At 43.0% G+C, this 21,970-nt stretch overlaps 1 protein-coding gene across 3 annotated transcripts in view; it reads right to left on the reverse strand.

Moving 5' to 3' along the window:
* Positions 1-314: 314 nt before the first annotated feature.
* Positions 315-21,970, reverse strand: part of KCTD1 (potassium channel tetramerization domain containing 1) — a 184,061-nt gene continuing 162,405 nt past the window's right edge. For all 3 annotated transcript variants that reach the window (XM_079109307.1, XM_079109308.1, XM_079109306.1), the window contains exons 3-5: positions 19,583-19,727; positions 4,280-4,585; positions 315-520 (exon numbers count right to left, since the gene is read on the reverse strand). In XM_079109307.1, coding sequence (XP_078965433.1) covers positions 362-520; positions 4,280-4,585; positions 19,583-19,727 — 610 coding nt within the window. In that variant the 3' untranslated portion in view covers positions 315-361. The remainder of the gene's footprint in view (positions 521-4,279; positions 4,586-19,582; positions 19,728-21,970) is intronic.

Genomic DNA, 21,970 nt, shown 5'->3' on the forward strand with positions numbered 1-21,970 from the left:
CCTCCGCTCATGGCTTGTTTATTGGTCAGAGGCCTTGGGAGACCCAGGACACTTCGCGGCCATCACAGCACCGACTGAAGCTATCACCTTATTTTGTGTTTCGTTTTTGCATTTCCTACCTTTTGACATATATATATATTTATATATTTTTTACACCTTGAGGATATCACTATTCCAATTGTTCCCATATGAATACAGGTGTGATCTCTATTGGATATAAATGTGTCTTTTATTCAATTTTAGGTCCAGAACTTGGTTTGCTGTCCCAACTGCACGTACTGTCCCTTCTCTGATTGCGTTATTGGTTGTGTATGTTTTCCTTTTTTTTTTTTTTTTTTTTTTGCATAAGAAATATGTCTGTTTAGTCCAGAGGCTCCTGCTTTATCCGGATGACAGAGGGTACGCGGGGCGTCCGCCTTAGTTCCCGTCGGAGGACGTATTCGCTGAACTGGGACGAGTCCACTCCTCCCCCGCAGGAACCCACAATTTCAAATCCTCTTTGCTGCAACCTCTCAAGGACCTGCAAGGGCACAAGAGAAGCACCTCGTTAGGGATGAGGTAATTTCTTTGAAAACAACACACCAAAGGATGGTTCCAAAGTTTGAGGTCAGGTGCGGGTCTGGTCCATCTGATCCAAACCTTACATCCCTTGGAGATTCTATGCTCAAAGGAAGACCCTGGATTAATGGGCAGGAGGGAGGAACAAAAATTCTAATACCTAAAACATGCCTGCTTGCTTTTCACATACCAATTACAACAATTGGTACTAAGAGCTCCATTATTATCGATGAGGAAACTGAGGCCCATGGGTTGTAAGTAATGGAACTGGGTTTCCAAGTCCAGTATGTTTGACCTCAAATCCCATTTTTTTAAAAATATGCAATGCTGCCTACTTTGTTAAAAAAAAGTGCTCACATTTCCAAATTCATTTACCACTAAAATATATTCTATGAGGTGATAAAGAATATGGAAGGACAGTAGGATCTGAATTTACTTAGCCAGTGATTCATCTGTACTCTTGAGTTTCCCCAACACTGAATTAATATCTATATTTCAGCCTGGACCACTGCTGTATTTCACTAGCAGAACAAATGGAATACGGATTTATCTATGGGTTTTCAAGTTTGTGGCATTTAAAATAGATTCATTGCTTTGTGTGCATTCAAGGAGAGGGGAAAAAAGGGGCACCAATTGTGTAGTAGAAAATACATCCACAATAAAGACATTTGGAAATTCTCACAGAAGCCAAATGATCTAATCTTTAATTTTGAAATCAAATACCCAGTGCCAGAAGGACCCCTGCATTTGTCACTACATGTCTGATCCTCTCAATTGCGGGACACAGTGCTTGCGACTCTTAGATAGGCACAGGAAACTCACCTAACACATTCTTTAGATGCTCGACTTGTGAATGTTCCCTGCCAGGATGCTGCATATAGCTAAATTACTCTACACCACTCTAAAGAGGATCCCAAAATAATTTTTTAAAAATGCCTTGCTTTACTTGTTTTTGGAAGGAAGTGATATGTTATTAAATAACACTCAAAATACACTCAATGATAAAGTGACCCCTTCCTCCTTTTCTTAAATGTTATTTTTGGTTATCTCCCTGGATATGGAATATAATTTGCTACCTTGCAAAACGGCTTACTAGATGAGATTGGAAAACAAGAGTGTGTTTGCTAAAAATTAAACCTCAAATTCTGGCAAATTAAGAACACTCCCAAGTCCTTCTAAATAACTAAATAAACATTTTATGTGTAGGGCTCTATTCTGATTGGTTGGTTGGTTTGGTACCAGGGATTGAACCCAAGGGTACTTAACCATTAAGTTACATTCCCAGGTCTTTTAAAAATTTTTTATTTTGAGACAGGGTCTTGATAAATTGCTTAGGACCTCACTAAGTTGCTAGGGCTGGCTTTGGACTTGCAATCCTCCTGCCTCAGCCTCCCAAGTCTCTGGGATTACAGGTGTGGGCCACCATGACCAGTCCGGACTCTATTCTGTAGGTGAATTCAAAATGCACACAAGTGGCAGTCAGCCTAAGGGCAGCATGAAGAACATACTCCAAGTTCAAAATTAAGATATGTATTAGGGGCAGGTGAATTTAAAGGCATAGAAGAGTCCACTCCAAGGAGAATTCTCTGGCAGTGGCAGGAGTATAGACTGCCAGCAAGAGATGCCCCTGTTTTCTCTGGAAGGATTCTTGGCCATGATTAGGAGAGGAAAAGTAAAGGTGAAGAAGTTGTAAACAATAACACATCTAATTCCTGTGACCTGTTTTTCTTTCAGTGTTATTATGGCCACTAAAATGCTAATATAAGGGAATCCTTAAGTATCTTTCTCCCCAGGGGTTCTGATATACATGATATAATAACTATTCCATATGAGCCAATTTTACCTTGAATGTGGTCAAGTCCTTATTTCAATATAAGGCAAATAGCTTTTAAATACCAACTAAGCAAAGCTGCTTAGATTTAGCAGCCATTTGAGAATGTATAACTCAGTGGCATTTGGGGTATCAGACACCTTATCCCAAAGTCTCTGCGTGCCTACAGGAAGACATCTATTTCTTGGTGATTGGAGCAGGAAGCAAGAGTAGGTCATGGTCCTATTGTAGGAAGTCGTTAACTCAGATGAACATCTTCACATCTGATCTGGGAAATGCATCAAGCACATGAACTGATGAAAAGTAGTCCCTGGCTAAGGAGTGGGACCCACAGTCTTGCTGTCCTGGTTCTGAGAGGTTCAGGCCCTCCTGGGGCTCCGATGGAGCACCTGGGCAGGGTGCGTGGGAGGGGGAAGGCTTCCTGGGCTTTACAGGCATTTAGAAGTCACAGAGGCTGTTCAGCCAGGGCAGAGCAGCCACACACCTCCAGGGGGCGCCATCCGCACAGGTGAGAATGTGACTGTCACCCGCTGGAGCTGTGATGAGTGTGCTTTCCACTAGCATGCTTGCGGGTCATTTTCTGCCAGTGTTTTCTTCTGTTCTGCTCTCAGACATCTGCTCATAAATTTTAAAAATTATAAATAGTTGTGGAACAACCCCCAGAGGCAGCCTGGTCTAGTGAGCATTTCTAGGCTTTGAGCTCAGGAGAAGTATCGTTGGCTAAACACTGAACGAAGTCATGGGCTCACTGCAATGCAAGAGCGGGGGAAAGCCAAGCCCTCACTCTGCTGACCTTGAGTAGTTTCATGGCACACAGATCTGCAGTCAAGACCCAGTCGTGTCTTTTCTCACAGCAAGACAGGGGCGGAGGGGGGATTAGCAGGCTTACTTGTTAGGGGTGTGATAAGAAGACAAGGCACACACTGGCCATTGCCCAGGAGGGCAGAGTCGGTGCCCAGCACAAGTGAGCTATGACGATGACAGCACCCATCAGCACCTAAGGCAGGGAGCCTCACATGGTATAAGCCAGAGTCCTGAATCCCAGCCCAGGTCTCCTCCTCCATCTCAGAAAATGGCAATTGCACTCATCAGTTCCTGGGTCAAAAAGCTTGGGTATCCCTGGCTCTGCCTTCCAACCCACAGCCGGGAATGGAAACCCTTGCTAGGTCTCTACTTGAGACACAGAATCAAATACTTCTCAACGACGCCTTGGCACGCTGCTTTCTAACTGGTGTCTTTGCCTCTGCTGTCTTCCACTTGCTGCAGGAATATTTGTTTTAAAATACAAGCTACATCAAGTTGTTCTTTTTTCAAAACTTCTCCAATGGCTTTCCATTTGACTCACACATGAGAATGAACCCAAAAGCAAAAAAAAAAAATCCAAAGTGCTCACTTCTCTCTCTGGGGCTGTCTGCGATGGTCCCTAGTCACCCTGGGGCCTCAGGTCCCAGCATTCACCCACTCTCTCTGATTCACTTTCTTCACTACTGGCTTTCCTGATATTCCTCAATATGCCAAGTACGTTCCCAGTTTGTGGGGGTGGTCTTCAGAATTGCCGATCCTTCTGCCTGGGACATTCTACCTCAGATACCCCCTCACTGCTACTTGGACAATATTGATGTTGGTCAGGGTCTATCCCCACCCTACTCCACCAACATAGAGCTGCTGTCTTGCTTGTTCTCTTCTCTATCTTTAGTGCTTCTACCAGCACTTGGCACATAGTAGGTGCTCAATAAAGCTGTGTGGACTGACTGAATGAATGCTAAAGGGGGATGAATAATCACCTTCCCACTCGAGTGTCTCGGCTCATGGGAGGAAAGACGCTAGCAAGGTGAAGTTAAGCAACAGCACTACGAGTCATCTGACGGCACACAGCTGGTGCTGCTGTACCTGGACTGAGTTGAGGTGACAGTAGCCATTTAGTGGAAACCTGATGACATGTGTCGAGTCGTGATTCCAGCCCGCGTTGACGGAGTTACACATCACGTCGCCAATCTCGGGGAACACTTCTTCTATCAAGGACTTGTCACCGCTGAGCGTGATCCTCTCCCCGAGGTCCGGGGCCACACGCACCACGAGGCACTCGCAGGGCCGTGAAAAGCGACCCATTTCTCTGTCCTGCTTCCATCTTTCCATCTCCAACAACATTGGCTGAAGTTGAAAATATTTGGCCTCTTCATATAACAAAGTGTAGTCCTGGGGTGGGGGATAAAAAGGCATTTCACAGTGCAAAATACAAACACAAAGTACCGAAAACCTCCACGTTTGGGAGCTAATATTTTTTCACCTCTGTTGTTATTTCAATAATCAGATCTAGGTGTACATTTTTCACCTGTAACACATTCACAAAGAGTCAGTTTACATTCACTTGCTCAGGGAAGACAAGAGGAGTTTCGGGTGGTAGGGCCTGGCAGGGCTCGTCAGAACGTCACACGGATTTAGGTCTGAAGTCCTCAGACTCGACCAGTGAACAGGGAACCGTCATCATTCCCACTTTGCAGATGAAACTGAAATGTGAAAGGATTCACCCCAAACTTTGCTCTTCTAGTAGAAAAATGCCTCTGGGCACTTCCAGTTTGATTTGGTGAAAATCCAGTTTCCTCTAGAACAGACATACACTAAGGTGTATGTGCACGTCACTAAAGCCCACACTTCTTGTCCCCTTCAGTGGCAGCTTGGGAACCAGCCCAATGAGGGAGGGTATGGGGCCGGTGCATAGTGGGAGTGGGCCTGGAGACCCCTGTGGATGGGCGCCTGGGGGACCAGCGTGTAGGGTCTGCCTACACCTGTGCTGCTCTGTGATGGTTTGGGGTGCTGCTGGAGAAGGCGAGGCTGTCACCGCCCTGCCCCCGGCCCCGTCAGAGCTGCCGTGGAAAAGTCAGAGATGCAAACATTAGACCCTGACCTCTGCAAGTTACAGGTGCCCATTTCTGAAAGCACAGTCACCCTGTCTTTTGATATAGCTTCTTTTCCTCTAGCATTACAAAAGAAAAAAAAAATTAAAGCCAGAAATCCAACAGGCATTAAAATACACAAGCCCCTGAATGAGAAGATGAGAAGACAAAACAGAAGAGGCTGGAAGAAGCCAGCAACCTAGGGACAATGTTAACAAGCTGGTCAATATTATGTCTGAATGTAGCTATGGTCACAATCATTTCTGGGTGTTTGATAAGTGGATACTTGTCTAGACATGCTGACTGAGAATGTCTTAATCAAGTGACACAGGCACGTCTGCTTGCCTTGCACGGGCTGGAGCCGGTGGGCGGTGCCTGGGGCCAGTGTGAGAGTCGGTGCTGCAAACCTGTGGCCCGATGCCCCGAGAGCATGGTGGGGCACCAGGAGCAGAGCACGGCCATGGGGAACCATTTTCACGTTGCACTTTGCTCATTCTCTTGCCAATCAAGCAGCTGCAGCAGCTTTATTCAGGATTCCGGAGAAGGCAGTGTGAACAGAGGAGGGCACCAGTGGCCTCCAGCTGGTGATCCACTTTCGGGACTGAGAGCTGGAGCCAGGTGGGGGATGCTGCTGTGAATCCTCAGCAGAATCAGCTGCATCCTTACTCTGCCCCCCTGGCAACCCCAGTGTGCAGGAGCATTGGTCCCGCAGGAAAAGAAGCCACTGCTCAGTCTTCCCTGCACGTGTTCCTGCCTGCCTCGCCTCCTGACCTGTAGGATGTAAGGAGCTGAGGATTAAGCTGAGGTGTGGCCACTCTCAAGCCAGGGCAGAACCGGGGCCCCCAGCTCAGCCCGCCAGGGAAGAGTTGGGAGATGCCGCAGGTTCCCCTGGCCTCCCTGGGATCCCCACTCCCAGGCCATGTCATCTATGAATCACACCCACTGTGAGACACTGACCTAAATACTTACTTATCAAGACGACAGCGGCAGGACTTAGACAAGCAGTAGCAATGAGAACTCCTGTGACAGCTTTTAATTTTCCTGAGAGATTTCACTACAAATTTTAGCAGGAGGAAGGATCGAGACTCCTGTGAAAAACATGCCTTGCCTTTCTAGAGCCATCAAGTCTTCTGATCTTAAAGGTGTTAAGAACAGTCTTCTTGACCAACCTTGACACTCTGGAGGAATCTTTCCAGTGTCCCTGGACAATGACCACTCAGCAGCGTTTCCAGGGACAGGAGGCTCACTGCCTAGTGAGGCACAACATTTATTTTGCTGTCAGCTCCAATTGCTGCAGGTCTTCCTTAGGAAGACCTGAATTTTACAGCAACACCAATTTATTTGTTCTAGAGTTATGGTGAGTCTAATTTTTCATTGACCTGCCAACTCTTAGAACATTCGGAGACGACAGTTTGGTCTTCATATTCTTCAGGTTGAATGTACTTGATCTTTTCAGCTCTGGCTCATTTGTTGGGAATCTGAGGTGCTCGACATCCAGCATGTCCCTGACTTGTCAGCACGTGCACTAATATCCTAACCAGAACAGAGCCTGCCATTTCAGCTGGGCTCCAGTGAGTGCAGCGAATAGGACCCATCTGGATAGATGCTTTAACTACTGTTATTAACAAATTTTCCTATTGCTGCTGGGAAACCACCACCAACTGAATGACTTAAAACTACACAAATCCTGCCGGGCAGGGTGGTGCACTCCTGTAATCGCAGCATTTTGGGAGGCTGAGGCAGGAGGATTGCACATTCAAAGCCAGCCTCATCAACTGAATGAGGCCCTGTCCCTAAATAAAATATTAATAAAAGGGCCGGGGATGTGGCTTAGTGGTTAAGTACCCCTGGGTTCAATGCCAGGTACCAAAAACAAAAACAAAAACCAAAAAATGAAACCACACACGAAAAGTCTAAACGGGTCACTAATGCTGTGTTTCCTCTGGAAGCGCCCAGGACAGAATCCACCTCCTTGACTTCTCCAGCTTCCAGAGGCTGCCCGCCGTGCCTGACCTATGGCCTGCCTCACTTGCTCCTCTGCTTCAGTTGTCACCTGGCCTTTTCTCACTCTGACCCTCCTCCCTCCCTCTTGAGTTATAGGCCTTGTGATTGCATTGAGAGCGCCCCGGTAATCCTGGATAATCTCCCCAACTCAAGATCCTTAGCTTAATCACCTCTGAAAATTCCTTACTGCCATGTAAGGTAATGCATTCGCAGCTCCCAGGAGTTAGGACGTGGCCATCCCTGGGGGCCATTATTCTGCCCACCACATAGCGTAGGGCCACGTTAGCTTCCTTGGTCTCTCGTGACTCTAGTTCGCGTTTTGCTTATGGTGGAATTCCTAAAGCCTTTCCACAGGGCTTCTGTGAGCTAGCTCTTTCTCATTCAGTGTTTAAGTTTTCATTTAGTTCTTTATTTTTTTTCCGGTGCTGGAGATTGAATCCAGGGGACGCTTTACCTCTGAGCCATACTCCCAGCCCTTTTTAGTTTTTACTTTGAGATAGGGTCTCACTAAGTTGTCCAGACTACCCTTCAAACTTGTGATCCTCCTGCCTTGGTCTCCTGAAGATTTTGGGATCACAAAATCTATTGGGTGCCTGGCCTTGTGAAAGTTTTAAAAGGCTTCAGTATTGGTCACTCTTTAACTTTCATATGGTAGATTTTGAATTTATTCTGACTGAGAAAACCTAAAGTCTCTCATCCAGCGTCCTAAGTCTCCCTCTCGCCTCTGTGTCATTTGTTCTGCTTCTATTGTCAATCATTTCTCAAAGGACTAGGAAGATGGAGCTATGTGCAGCCTTTGTTCAGGGCGACGCTCAAGCAATAATACATAATGGCTCTGGATTTCGGCTTTTCAAGCAGTTATAAAACCTGTAATTCTAAGATCATCCAGCCCGTAATCATGGCATCTATTGAAATGTTGTATGTCTGGGTGGACTCTGAGGGGACACTGGAGGGGCCCAAGTCTCCATACTACCCAGGGATTCTCCTTGACCATCTAAGGCTCCAGTCTCCTTTTCTGCAAAATGAGGACAAATTATATTAAAGCTGCTTCTGGCCCTAATTTTCTGTGAGTCTATGTCCATAACAAAGCCCTGATCTACCAACTCGCCTAAAATAACCCAAAGGTTAGGGTGTGCCTAGCATGCTGGAGGCCTGGGCTGGATTCCCAGCACCTCAAAAAAGAAAAGAAAAGGTAATGAGGCTAAGAGGACTTGGTGTTAGAAGTCCTCAGGTTGACTCTGAGTTCTTACCATTTCTTTACCTCTAAATTCATAAACCACGTGTTTAACAAACTGCTCTAAAATCTGGCTCCTGGAAAATTAGAAAAAAAAAATGATTCTTTTAAGACATTTGGCCCTGCTCGGTGACTTCTGAAGGACTTCTGGCTATAACAGCGAAGGCTGAGAAGGGCCCTGCACGGTCAAGCCTGGCCCTGGGACAGCATCTCATGGGCCTTGCCTGAAACTACTTCAAGCAGCCAGGACTTCTCTGGCTCTCCTTGACTTCTCTGGCTCCGTGGTTTTCCTTCATTGTGCTGCTCTGTCCCTTTCCAGGCAAGAGCCACTGCCTGTGCTGGGGGTGGGGGTGACGTGGGAGAACAGCTGAGCACCTGTGGATGGCTCACCAGGACAAGGAACTTCTAAGGCGCAGCCAACTCCACCACTAAAACGGTCCCTCTTATTGTGCTACCATTTTCTGCAGAGTCGTACTCACACATCTTTCCATTTCTGGCTCATCAGAAAACTCCCTGCAAAGAGCAGGCCGTCTCCTGGGCTGCTTCCTTTAGAAACTTCAGCCTCCTCTCCTCCCTTAAGCAGCCTCATTTAATTTCATTATCTAAATCCCACTTTCAGAGGTTGGCATGGTTCTTTCTGGATTCTCTGGTCCTGGGCTCACCCCTTTCTGGTCGCTCAATCTTTTGAAATCTTCCTTCATGTTTTGGTTCTGATCTGACAGTGTCTTTCCATTGGCTTTTATAAAACTTGAAATAACTTTAGTCTCTTCTTCCCAAGGCATTTGGAAAGAGCGTGGGGGCAGCAGCTGCTTCGGCACCAGTTATTCTCCTCAAGGAAACGAATCCAGAGCATTCACTTTTCAGCTCTTCTGGGTGAGGAGCTTTCGGCAAAGCAACCCAAGACTGTGTTGCATGTCAGCCAGCGCAGGGGGCAAGCCTCTCATGCCCCTTTTATCGTCTCTGATTAAAAAAGCACCATTCATATTACTCGCTTAGGCCCCATATGCAGTTAACGGGAAACCAGTTATGCACCTATCTATTATGGTGCTTAAGTGATTTTAACATCCTAGAATACATATTTTTTAAATAGATTATTTTTTTGAGATTTGCAATGATTCCTCAAGGCAGAAAGATCAAGATCTCATTTTACAGGTGAGTTTCCCTGAAACCTTCAGACAGGTACAAGGAATAACAAGGTAAATTATGGTAGACTCCAGAATTTGAATAGGCCGTGTTTATAACTTATTTTTGGATAAAATACATAGAATTCAGAAAACATCCTTGGATGGAGGAAAATTATACACATGGTGTATTAGTTTCCTACTGCAGCTATAAGAAATTGCCATAAACTTGATGGCTTAAAGCAACACAGATGTATTCCCTTATGTTCAGGAGGTCAGAAGTCCAAAATGGATCTCACTGAGCTGAAATCAAGGGGTTGGCAGGACTGCCTGCCTTTCTCAGGCTCTAGCAGAAAAATCTCTTTTCTTTTTTTTTCCCAGCTTCCAGAGGCTGCTGGATTCCTTGGCTCGTGGCCAGCAATCACATCACTTCCTCCATCCCGTCTCCTTTTCTGAACCTCCTGCCTCTCTCTTATGTGGGCTTCTGTGATTACACAGGACCCACCTGGATTATCCAGGATAATCTCTCCTAGTTAAGACCCTTAACTTAATCCCAACTGTAAAGTCCCTTCTGCCATGTAAGGTAACATGTCACAGGGTCTGGGGATTGGGACTTCTGGGGTCACAACTCAGCTTGCCACACACAGTTACTTGTTCCACAAAAATCATTCAAAGGCTTATTTAACTCCTAATGTACTTAAAAGTTTTTCAGAGTGATTGATGTGTTCTTAGGCTCAAAAGGCAACTCAACCACTCACTCATTCATTTAAAAATGTTTACGTGGCAGATGCCACTGAGGCACGGTGGGTACAAAGAGGGTCTTCTTATGAGGAAAAGGTCCAATACCCGCCAGGAACTCTGGAGGCCCTTCTCACAAAGCAGCATCTAAAGTGCAGCCATGATAAGACAAGACAGGCTTCTGTAGGGCTTGTTTTCTTCCAGAGATCCCTCCCGACGGTTAGGGTGGCCCGATTGTTGTGTCAGTATTAGGGGTTTGAGTTCTCCAGAGTTCTTCACTGCCCTGGCTCTGCAATGCTGCTCTGGGATGACATCTTTCTTTCTTCAAAGCCTCGGTGGAACTGGCCCACTTGCTCGCGTTCACCTGTTCTCAGTGCTCCTTCTTGCCAGGCGGCTCCCCCCACCCCCCCATCCAGTGGCACCAACTCCCAGATCCTGTGACTACTCTCGTTTTTCTGGGCCAAGGGCACCCAGCCTCCGATTTGTCCCGATGGCTACTAAAGGAAAGGGAAGCAGCAAAGTGTCCTTTCTATGCCCTGTCACTGTCTCCGCCCCCACCCGCTGAATCTCACAGGGACTCGAGTATGCAGGTCCATCTGCATTTTGAGGCAACGCTCTGGTTTGGCAAGTCACGTGGACCCTACACAACCGGAACTCGGCTGGATGATGCCTCCGCAGAGGCGAGGCAGGGGCCGGGGCTGGCTGCTCTGCCCTCCTCTTGCTGCAGCCAGTTGTGTCTCGAGGGAATGCAATCGGGAGGAGAGAGGTGGGTGTGGGCAGGAGGACCAGGCAGGAAAATCCTAGATGGCAGCAGCTGACATCAGGGGCTGGGGTAGATGTCCCAAGTGGGCACTCCATCAGGTACTGGAAAAGAAGTTTTGGGGGAGTTCACCACTCTTCCTTCTCTGCGAAAGTTCTAACCAAAAGAAGTGAGGACCAGGAAGCCATGTATATGTTGCCAGTGGTGATTGGCTAAAGGGTAGACTGGAGCCAAACTGAGCCAATCAGACCGTCTCGTTCTAGAACGAAGGAAGGGGAAAGACACCCTGGACGACGCTGGGGCAGATCCGTGTTAATGATAGTACTCATAGAAAATCTCACAAATGAGGTCCTCAGAATGTGTTTCCACCCCTGAGAGAAGACTTCCACTAATTCTATGAGGGAAACTAGTAAATACTTCCCATAAATATTTCCAGTCTGTTTGTTCTCAACTTGTGTGCCTTTGATGCTTGAGAGCATTTTGCAATGTCTGGAGACCATCTTGGTTGTTGAAACTGGTGTGGGGGGTGCTACTGACACTTGGTGGGGAGAGACCAGGAGTAAATGCTCAAAATTCTACATTGCACAGGACAGACCCATCCCAAAGAATTATTTGGTCACAAGTGTAACAATGATGAGGTTAAAAACTCTGAGCCCGACAGAGATCATTTTTTGCTGTAGCTTAAGGAACATGTAACTCACCCTGATTGAATGGTCAATCCTAGCTTCGTCAAGGGCTAGTTTGGGCAGGTTTGCTCATGTGACATGACATGAGGTATACAACATCCCTGGAGATGTGTTCCCACTGGAATGTTTAACTTAAACCTATCAAACCTTTACTTGCCAGTTTACAGGAAACCAGGGGATAGATTAGTAAAAAAAAAAACTCTGCATGATGGACAAGCGGACAAATCTAGATAGTGGGACATTTTGTAGAAAACTGACCCAGTCTTTCTGTATCATATAAACAGGAGTCCTGCTAAATGATAAGAGGATTATGGGCCATAACTTGATTCACTATGTGGTCATACTGTCTTAGAAAAATAACCTCTAAGAGACATTTTGGGGTCAATCAGGGAAATTTGAAAGTGATTACAGTATTAGAGGAGATAAAATTTTAGTAAAATGGAAAAGTAGAGGATTATTGTAAAACAAACAAACAAACAAAAAAAAAAAAAAAAAAAAAAAAAAAAAAAACCACCATGGAAAAAGATCCAGGAGGCTGCGCTTTTAAGGTTTTAACATTGGCAATCTGAGAGGTGGGAATGTATTGTTTAGACTTTTGGTTTTACTTATCTATATTTTCATTCTACAATGTACACACACTTCTGTAATATTAAAAGGTTATTAGGCTTTTGAACACAGCCAGGGACTGCCTGGCAGCATATTTGTCTGTATCTAGAAGTGGTGGGCATTCACAGAGAGAGGTCACAAAAGATGTTAACATTCTGGGGGTGCGGCACTCACCAAAGATGATGTTAAAAATAAAAAGCTAGAGGACAGAATTTTATGGTTCTCCATATAAAACAGGACCCAAAACTCTAGACTCATGATGAATTGGAAATTGCTATTGTGTGTGTGTGTGTGTGAATGTGCACATTATGAATCCATGTGTGTATGGTGAGAACAAAATTAAAATGAACAAAACAGTGTACTTGGGGGCAGGAGAAATGAAGGGAAAAGGATTGTTATATCCGTAGCAAAATACTGCAGAGGAGTTCTGTAATCACTGATCCAGAAAAGAGTCAAATAATTTTCAATGAAAACCAGGGTACCATTTAAGTAGTGTTTTGAAATATGAGATTGTCTGGATTGTTAAACAGGTTTCTAGCTCAGCAGCACATTAGTGGAGTGCGATTTTAAGGGGTGCAGAATGCTATCATTTCACACCCTTCACTAAGCATTCATGGCTGGAGAGAGAAGCCGGTAATCAATGCTCTACCTGGCAAAGCCAGGAAGAGATTCTCTGCATATGCAAAAAGCCATGTCCCTTACCCAGGGTCAGAGAAAAGCTTGGGTGAGGAGGGAAGCCCCAGGGGGACTGTTCAGGAGGTGCAGATGGAGAGCTCATAGGGGCACTTGGCAACTGTGATGTGTGTAAACTGAGAGACTGCTGGTGTGCAATTCTAATGTGGGCCACACGAGCCCAGTGGCCACCTCAGCATCCACTCACTTCTGCTGCTTCTCCCTCCCAGGTTCCAGAACACCCTGAGCTAATTCATGGCCTGTCACCCAGAGGTTCTGTGGGAAACCTTTCAAGGCTTGGGGATACATGAGTTTCTTTTGACATGCGTTCGTTTTTTTCCCTCCAAGATGGGCTACAGCCCAATTCTGAGCCGATTAAAGGGCATGGTCTGTACTGAGAACTGATGAGCAGCAGGTGTCTGAGGGCTCCGGAATCCTCAGGGAGCACATGAGAGGTGTAGAGAAGCAACAGTCCCAGTCCTAGGCAGGTGAGTGACTGGGTGAGTCCTCAAGGGACAGTCCTTTACCGTCAGTTGGTTGCTGCTGAGCTTCACGTGGGTAACCTTTCCTTCTCAGTGTCTAATCTGAATGCTCTTGGAGGAAAAGTCATGCCTGCTATGTAGGTTTATGTGCTGAGCATGTGTTTAAAATACTTAGTTCATTTTTTGGAACATGCTGCAACTAAAAAGGAATGGCCGTTAACATTTTCTAATGGTAATCCCCAACATGTTGTTTTGTGATTCCTTGGAGTCTGTGCCCCTTTTAATAACAGTAATTATAAATTAACATATCACCCTGATAAGTTGGTTAGGATGGTGATATTATATACACATGCTTCATATATTTGGTTTAGTTCTATGGAATTTTAATAGCTATGCAGTATCTATTTATATCCAGCTTCTGGTCTCTTGTGATTTTTGACAATTTTATGCTGTTTAAATTAATTAATATTAAGAAATTATTGTGGATATAGAGACTATCATGCTAAGTGAAATAAAGTAATCCCCAAAGGCCAAAGTTCTAGAGTTGTCTCTAGTATGTGGAAGCTAACCCACAATAAGGGGCAGCAGGTGGAGAAGAATAGAAGTTCAGCCGCTTAGAGAAAGGGGAATGGAGGGAAGGGAGGGGGCATAGGAAAAGGAAAGAGAGTGGAAAGAATCTGACATAATTTTCCTCAGTGCATACATGAATACACCACAGTGAATCTCACCTCTGTGTATATCCACAAGTCTGGATCCTAGTTAGAATAAGCTATATTCCGTGCTAGTGTGATTATATCAAAATGGATTGTACTGTCATGTACAACTAAAAGAACCAATAAAAAAGAGAGAGAGAGAAAAAAAGAAATCGTGGACCCAGCGCACAATGTCCTCAAGAAACACATAAAAATGTCCCTGCTGTAAGAACCTCACAATGCAGTAAGAAGTTGACGTGTGCACACCACACATCTGTAGTCAGACAGGAGAACATAAATGGCTGGGTTTCACATGAGTTGCTATGAATCAGAGTCCGGTGTGAACATAAGACTCACTCATTCATCTATCTATCCAGCCCTGTACTTAGCTGTGCCACAGGTACCGACATGCTTACTGGCAGGTGTTGACTGAGCATGACGGACAGGGCTGGCTGGCTTTCCAAACAACTATTCACACTCGCTACCTCTTACCTATGATTCTCACTACTGAGACTGATAAAGAGGGGAAAACTATCACTTTCTCAGCCTTCTTTGAAGCTCGAATGGGTGGCTCAGTTCTGGCCAATGAACTACCAAGGGAAGTCTTCTGGGGGATCTTCTGATGAAGATAGAGTCTTGTGACTAAAGGACATTTTGCCTTTTTCCTGTCTTGAATAAAGATGTGATGCCTGAAGCTGTGGCACTCACCTTATGATTCTGAGGTGGCAGTCATGAGACCAGAACATCAGCACTGAGGATAGCAAAACAAAAAGACAGAAGAGTCCTAATCATGCACCTCTGACTTCTTATATGAGGAAAACAAATTTCCATTCCTTTAAGCCACTGTTAATTGTCTATTCTGACCCTGGCAGCTGAAAGCTCTCCAAACCTGCAACTGGGTGTACAGTGCTAATTAATAGAGACAGAAAATTACAAATGTACTGCATGTGACCATGGAGAGTCGGGGCACAGGAAACCTAAGGTACAGCAGTCCCAGGAAGACTTCCTGGGGATGTTATAAGGAATAGGATAAGCCCTGAATTCAAGAGAAAGTCAGAGAAAATGCAATGGGCAAACTAGACAAGCAGGTAGGAGGCTTGTTCCTTAGGGTTCAAGAAGACGGGGAGCTCAGACAAGTCCTATAGGGCGTACGTGCGGGCAGAGCTGGGTGGAGTGGGCAGGGGCAGGTCTGTCCAGCCTCGTGGGTTCTTGCAAGGATAGAATGCTTTGCTCCAGGAATAAAGGGGAGATTCTGCAGAATTTCTGCTAGGGGAAAGTTATGATACGATGTCTTTTCAGAAGAGCTCACCTGGCCAGGAATGGGGTGGAGATGGGGGAATGCAGAGAGGAAGGTGGGTGTGGCATCAAAGGGCAACCAGAGGGGACCCTGTGCAGATGGGATTGTCCTGTGCCTTGACTGTACCAATGTCAACATCCTCTTGTGATGGTGTATTGTCATTTTGTAACATGTTCCTACTGGGAGAAGGGGACTGGGCAACATGGGATCCCTCTGTATTTTTATAAGTGTGTATTAATTTATAATCATGTCAAAATTAAAAAAAATCTAAAATAAGTGTCTCCTGGTGTAAAGAGTTGATGAGAGAGGGGTAAAGGTGAAAGAGGGAAGACCATCATGAAGACACTCCAGTAGTCTGGAGAGCTGCTGAGCCTGGGGCGAGGGAGGTGGGATGAGAGGGTAGATAGATTTCAGAAGTATCCAGGAGGTAAGAGGGGCAGATGAACTGATGGAGTGTACATAGGAGGCCACGAAGACAGGGAAGATGCTGGCAGATTCTGGTATCTTACAGAGACAGGATATAAGGGAAGCGGGGTGGGCTCAAGGTGGCAGTGGGCAATGGGAGAGGGCCAGGGTGAACTCACGTTCAGGCAGCTTATATTTAAGGAGTTAATGAACTACCCAGCTAGGGATGCTAAGTGAGCATTTGGAAATGCAATCACCTAAAAGTGAGGTGATTTTAGTATTGTACCAACTAAACTTATTTGTGATGAGTCCAGGGTATAATAGGACTTTGATAGCAAAAAACATGGAACCCTGTGGCTGCTGCTTTTCCTTCTACATGTCTTCAGTCACAGTAATGTGACTACTTCTTTGGCAAATTCATTTTTAAAATGTATCATACTCTTGTTACTTAAGTAATAATATGTGGATGCCTGCCCCTCATAAATAAAATAACAAAATTCAAACAAAAGTATATAGAACTAAAAGTGAAATTTCCTCCTTCACTCCTTCCCTCTAAGAAACTGTGAGAAAATGAGTGTGTAAAAATGTCCCTCTACTTCTCCATGTCATACTTTAGCCCTTTTCTATGCACTTACTTGTCTGTCCACAAGGGAAAGAAGCCCAGATCCAAGTGGCAAGTGCCTGACATTGGTGGCACCAGGTCTGATCAGTGTCAGGGACACTGCTGAAATTTGTGCCCCATTTCCTCTCTTCACATGGGACCAGTGCCTGTTTTCTAGGGTGAGCATGCCTTTCCCCTAGCTCTTCGTTGCACTTGGAGCTAGTGTAGGAATCAAGCTTACTTTCTTCAAGCCCAGTGGCCTCAGAACTGCTGTCTAAACCCAATTATCTCCCTCTGTGGTGGTGTCTGATCTTGGGTGTCCCTAGCACAAGGGCCAGAGTAGGAGATATCACTTGCCTAATCCAGTTACTACCTATGGGACCTAGATAAAAATTTATTAATAAAACAGCATGCATGAAAATACAGGAAAAAGATTAAAAAGTTGGCATGTAAAGAAAAAACTGTGCACGTTGCAAATTCCCCTTGACAAACTTCGTAGGAGGGTACCGTATTGGAAATGGCTTCTCAATACACTTTCTGATTTGAAAGCGATCATCACTGATGAAGTAGCTGACTTTCATTTAGGAGCCATGTTGCACAAACCAGGTCCCCACATCTTTGGATCCTGGAATCACATTCAGCATGGTGAGATGAACACCCTTGAGTGGGTCCTGGGAACTGCTACTGGCTGCGAGCAGCAGGCTTGGGAGTCTTCCTCAGGTTCATTCCAGGGCAGCAGGGGACCTGCTAGGCTGGCTGCAGTTGTTCCTCTCTCCCTTATTTTCTTGTCAAATGCACACAGTTGTTTTCATGTAAAATAAATGTGCACGTAATGCAACTCCTCTGTGCTCTTTTCCATTTCACTAAAAATCCTTGACACATAGTCCATTGTTCAAAATTCAGGAGAAGATGGATGAGAGGCTCCTGAACCATTTGCTAATTTGGGATCTACTCTTGTAGCCCTTTCTAGATGTACACATATATTTTTTTTCTTTTTTTTTTCATAAATGTGAACATAATATCATTCTGTGACTTACAATTTTCTTTGAATAATAAACTTTTGGTGATTTCCCTCCTATACATCAGCAGATATACATGAACCACCTTCTCTGTGACTATTTCGTAGTATGGGTATTCTGTACTATATGTAACCATCTGACACTGTTGAACTTGGCTGTGTCCAGTTTTTGCTATTTTGCACATGACTGCAAGAAATGTTCTATGTATGCATATGTTTACATATTTATATGAATATTTATATAAATAATAGGTATGAAATTGCCAGATCAAAGAGTATCTATGTTTAAATATGAATAGTTACTGCTGAATCTTTCTTCAAAAATGTCTAATAACTTTCATTCCTAGTCACACTTTGTTTCCCAACACTGCATATTATCAATCTTCTAAATTTTTGACAGTCTAATGGATAAAAAGGAGTATATCATTTTATTTTTGTTTCTTTGATACTAAAGAGATTGATTATCTTTGCAAATATTTCTTGGCAACTAACATATTTTTTCCTTTGGGAAAATTTTGTTTAGAGTTAAAAAGTTTCCCACTGGGTTTGTATGTTTCTTATATCTTTTTAGGAGTTTTTTTGATGGAAACTATTTTTTGTGACAAATATTTCTTCTACAGTAATGCCTTCTGGGTAGTAAGTCTTATTTCGATAAGCCCTTTCTGCCTCAAAATTATACTTTTAGAAATTCCTTTGTATTTTTTTCTAATAACTTTGGAGTTTTAGTTTTTATATTTATTTCTGGATTTTTCATGGACTTATGATGATAGGGGCTCTAGCTTTATGATTTTCCCAAATGTCTCAGTGCCAATAAGTGACCATTCCTTCCTTTTCTCCCTGGTTTGGAATACCACCTTTATAATTTATCAAACGGCTATGTACACACACACATCTACTTCTACTTCTGGATCTTCTTCTTGTATATTTCAGCTCTGTCCAAATAACACTTTTAAATTATTGCCTGACAGTTTGTTGGGATGTTGGTAGGACACATCTACCATCCCCTACCATTACTCAATAGCACAACCCATAATAATTTTTTTGCTATTCTGAAGCTTGTTTTCCTTCTATATAAGCTTTATAAATGAATCAAATTTCATTTAAAAAACCTATTACTTAAATGGGTTTGCATTGAATGTATAATGATTTAAGGACAACTGACAACTCAACAATATTGAGGCTTCACACCCAGGAACACAGAACGTTTCTTCATCAGGCAACTCATGTTTACATGTCAAAATTCACTGTTTTCGAAATAAGACTTTGCATATTTATTGTTAGGTTTGTGCCTAGGTATTACAATTTTTGTTGTGGTATGAAATTTCCCTTTATACTGTGAGATTGATGCTTGCTATTCTAAAGCAAGATATTGATTGTAGTATATTGATCCTGAATTTAGATGCTTAATGAGTTCTTTATTAGTTCTAACAGTATTTAGTTGGTTCTCTAGAGTCTCCTATTTACAGAAACATTATCAGCAGCAAAAATCACAGTTTCATATATTTCCTTCTAATACTGGTGCTTCCTATTAGTTCTCTTGGTCCAGTTTTGTTGCCTAGAGTTACCAACACAAAGTGAGACTGTCTGGGGTGACCACTTTGAACACTTGTTACTGACTTTAAAGGGAACAGTTCTGAACTTTTACTGTTAATCTTTCCTTTTGATTTACAATAGACAAAGCTGTCTTCTTGGAGGTAAAAATTTCCCGTTATATCTAGCTTGCCAAGACTTATTAGAAATGAACTTTTCATCTTTTCAATTTATTTAAATGAATCATAACTAAAATCCTTTTTTTGTTAAAGCAATCCTCTTTTTGTCATTAATGATAATATGCTTTATTTCATGAAGACAGTAAAACCATGTCAAAAAGACCTGTGATGTCATTAGAGTTGGTATATGTTAAAAATATAGAATTAGAAATTTTTTTGGAGCACATCAAAACAAATCACATATATATTGTTAATTTCACATGGATTCCCTCACCTTGAAATCATCAGGAATGAGGAGTTTTGATGTTCGTAGAAAATTCAAGATATATCTGAACATTTGTCCATCTCTGTCAATGAAATAGTGCTGTTTGAGACTGTCCAAAACAATGGGCTCTGTACCATCAAAAAGTCTTCCGATTCTGTGATAGAAAAGAGGGAACAGTGAAGACAATTAGATCAACTGGCCACTAAGACTAAGACTCTGACAGTTTTGTGTCACTGTCAAAGGTAGTACTTTCGCAGATGGAAGTCGGGGAAAATCATCCATTAAATAGTTATGGCTCACTCAGAAGTGCTGGTCCCTGCTTGATAAATATCTCAGGATGAGATAATTCAAAATAGTTTCAGATTTTCTCAAGTACAGTCTTTTGTTCAGTGTCATCTGCAAAGAAAATGTTCCTGACGTCGTGATTATGGCTAAGTGCTGTCAATGTAATGGAAGCACCTGTCTTTTCCCTGATGTTACTTAAAACAACCTTCTCTGCTACTTAAAAAAAATGTAAAAAGCTCCAAAAGTGTCTTTAAAACTGATTCTACTAAAAAGGCAATTCTCTTTTTAAGAAACCTGTTTTCTGAGTTTTCCACATCCATAATTCCAAGCTTCTTATAATGCCTATATGCTAACATCTATTATTAAAAAAAGAATAATTTAAAATATCATTCGTCTAGGAGAATATGTTCTCCTTTAATGATATACCGTCCAGTTTCTTAGGTCTTAGAAAACAGCAATCTTAACAGTCAGGCATCATCATAAAAAATAAATATTTGATCATCCCAAACTGTGACCTAGTTTTGGAAAAAGCAACTGCACATAATTTTTTAAAAACAGGGATCTGTAATACGTTTTTCCCATTTGTACAGTGTGCTGCAGTTAGAGCATTTTGTATTCAGGGTCATTTGTCCTGTTAAGGTGGGTTGAACCCACACATTTAAGTACATGTTAAGTTAACAGAAAGTGGTCATATCTGTTCTATTAACAAGCAGAGGACTAGCTAATGATGTACAAATATTTTATATCTGAAATAGAATTTACACACTAGAAATAAATTTCTTTACCAAAAGATTTATTTTACTTTTCCTTATACTGTAGGCCGGCAAATGCTCCATTTTTTAATTAAAAAAAAATTGCTGATCTCATAAGTCTATCTCTGATTTGGAATATCATTGTATTCATTTGAATATTTTTTGTTTTTGTTTTTTGTGGTGGTGGGGATGGAACCCAGGGCCTTCACATGCTGGTTAAGTGCTCTACCACAGAGCTACAAATTTTGCTCTTAAAGTTGTTTCTTTTTTCTTTTTTTGTGCAGGGGATTGAACCCGGGGGTTATTTAACCACTGAGCCACATCCCCAGCATTTTGAGATAGGGTCTTTAGGGTCTTGCTAAGTTGCTGAGCCTGGCTTTGAACCTGTGATCCTCCTACCTCAGCCTCATGAGCTGCTAGGATTATAGGTGTACGCCACAATGCCCGATTTGAAGCTTTTTTTTTTTTCTTAAATAATTTTCTAATCTTATGTTGAAATGGGACAGTGGCAATGTAAATCAATTTTACCCCTCTTAAAATATGACAAGCAAACAAGTAGGAAAGTTGCTTCCCTCGCTCCCCAAAGGAAAGTTGTGTGCATTTTCGTTTCAATAAAATTTTTTTAAAGATGATTTTTAAACTCATGCCCTATCTGAAGAGAGTATATGCAAAGAAGAAAGCAATGGTAGGGTTAGATTTCTAAAACTCAAACAATTTTTCTAAGCTAGTGTTTTCGTCCAGCTTTCCATGAACGGAAGGTGATGATCTGGGGTGTGGATTGCACTCACCCTGGGATTTCTTCACTGCATGCTCACTGACACATTAGTCAAACAGTTGGTAGGCCCAAAACTAAAAGATGATTAGTCACTTACTTGTAATGTTTCCAGGATATTCTGATGCAGGGTGGGAAAGAATGAGACAGGTTTGCCTCTTATTAAAACATTTTACTGTTAATAACATGATAAATTTTCGGTTGACAGGGGAAGAACATGGAGCTATAGCAATGCTTTCTAGATGTCTTGCACTATCCTCAGCACTTTATTCATGTAAAAATCCATTATCTCCATCTTAAAGATGAAGAAATAGGCTTGAAAAAATGAGTAACTTGACCAACTAGTTAACCAACTAGGATTGGGGGATTTGTACAATGTCTGGATCCAGAAGAGACTCCCCACACTGATGGGAATGAAAAGAATTGTCACTACTGATTGAAAATTTTTTGGTCTAGAGTTTTTGTTTCTATCGTATTTGCTGAGCAAAAAGTTGACAATCAAATCTAAGCCTCTATACTGATTATTTTGGGGACCTGAAATAAATCAGCATCAATGATCCTAAGTCATTTTAGTAAACAGATAAAGGA

The sequence above is a fragment of the Sciurus vulgaris genome (genome assembly GCF_902686455.1).
Source record: "Sciurus vulgaris genome assembly, chromosome: 13".
NCBI classification, from domain to species: Eukaryota; Metazoa; Chordata; class Mammalia; order Rodentia; family Sciuridae; genus Sciurus; species Sciurus vulgaris.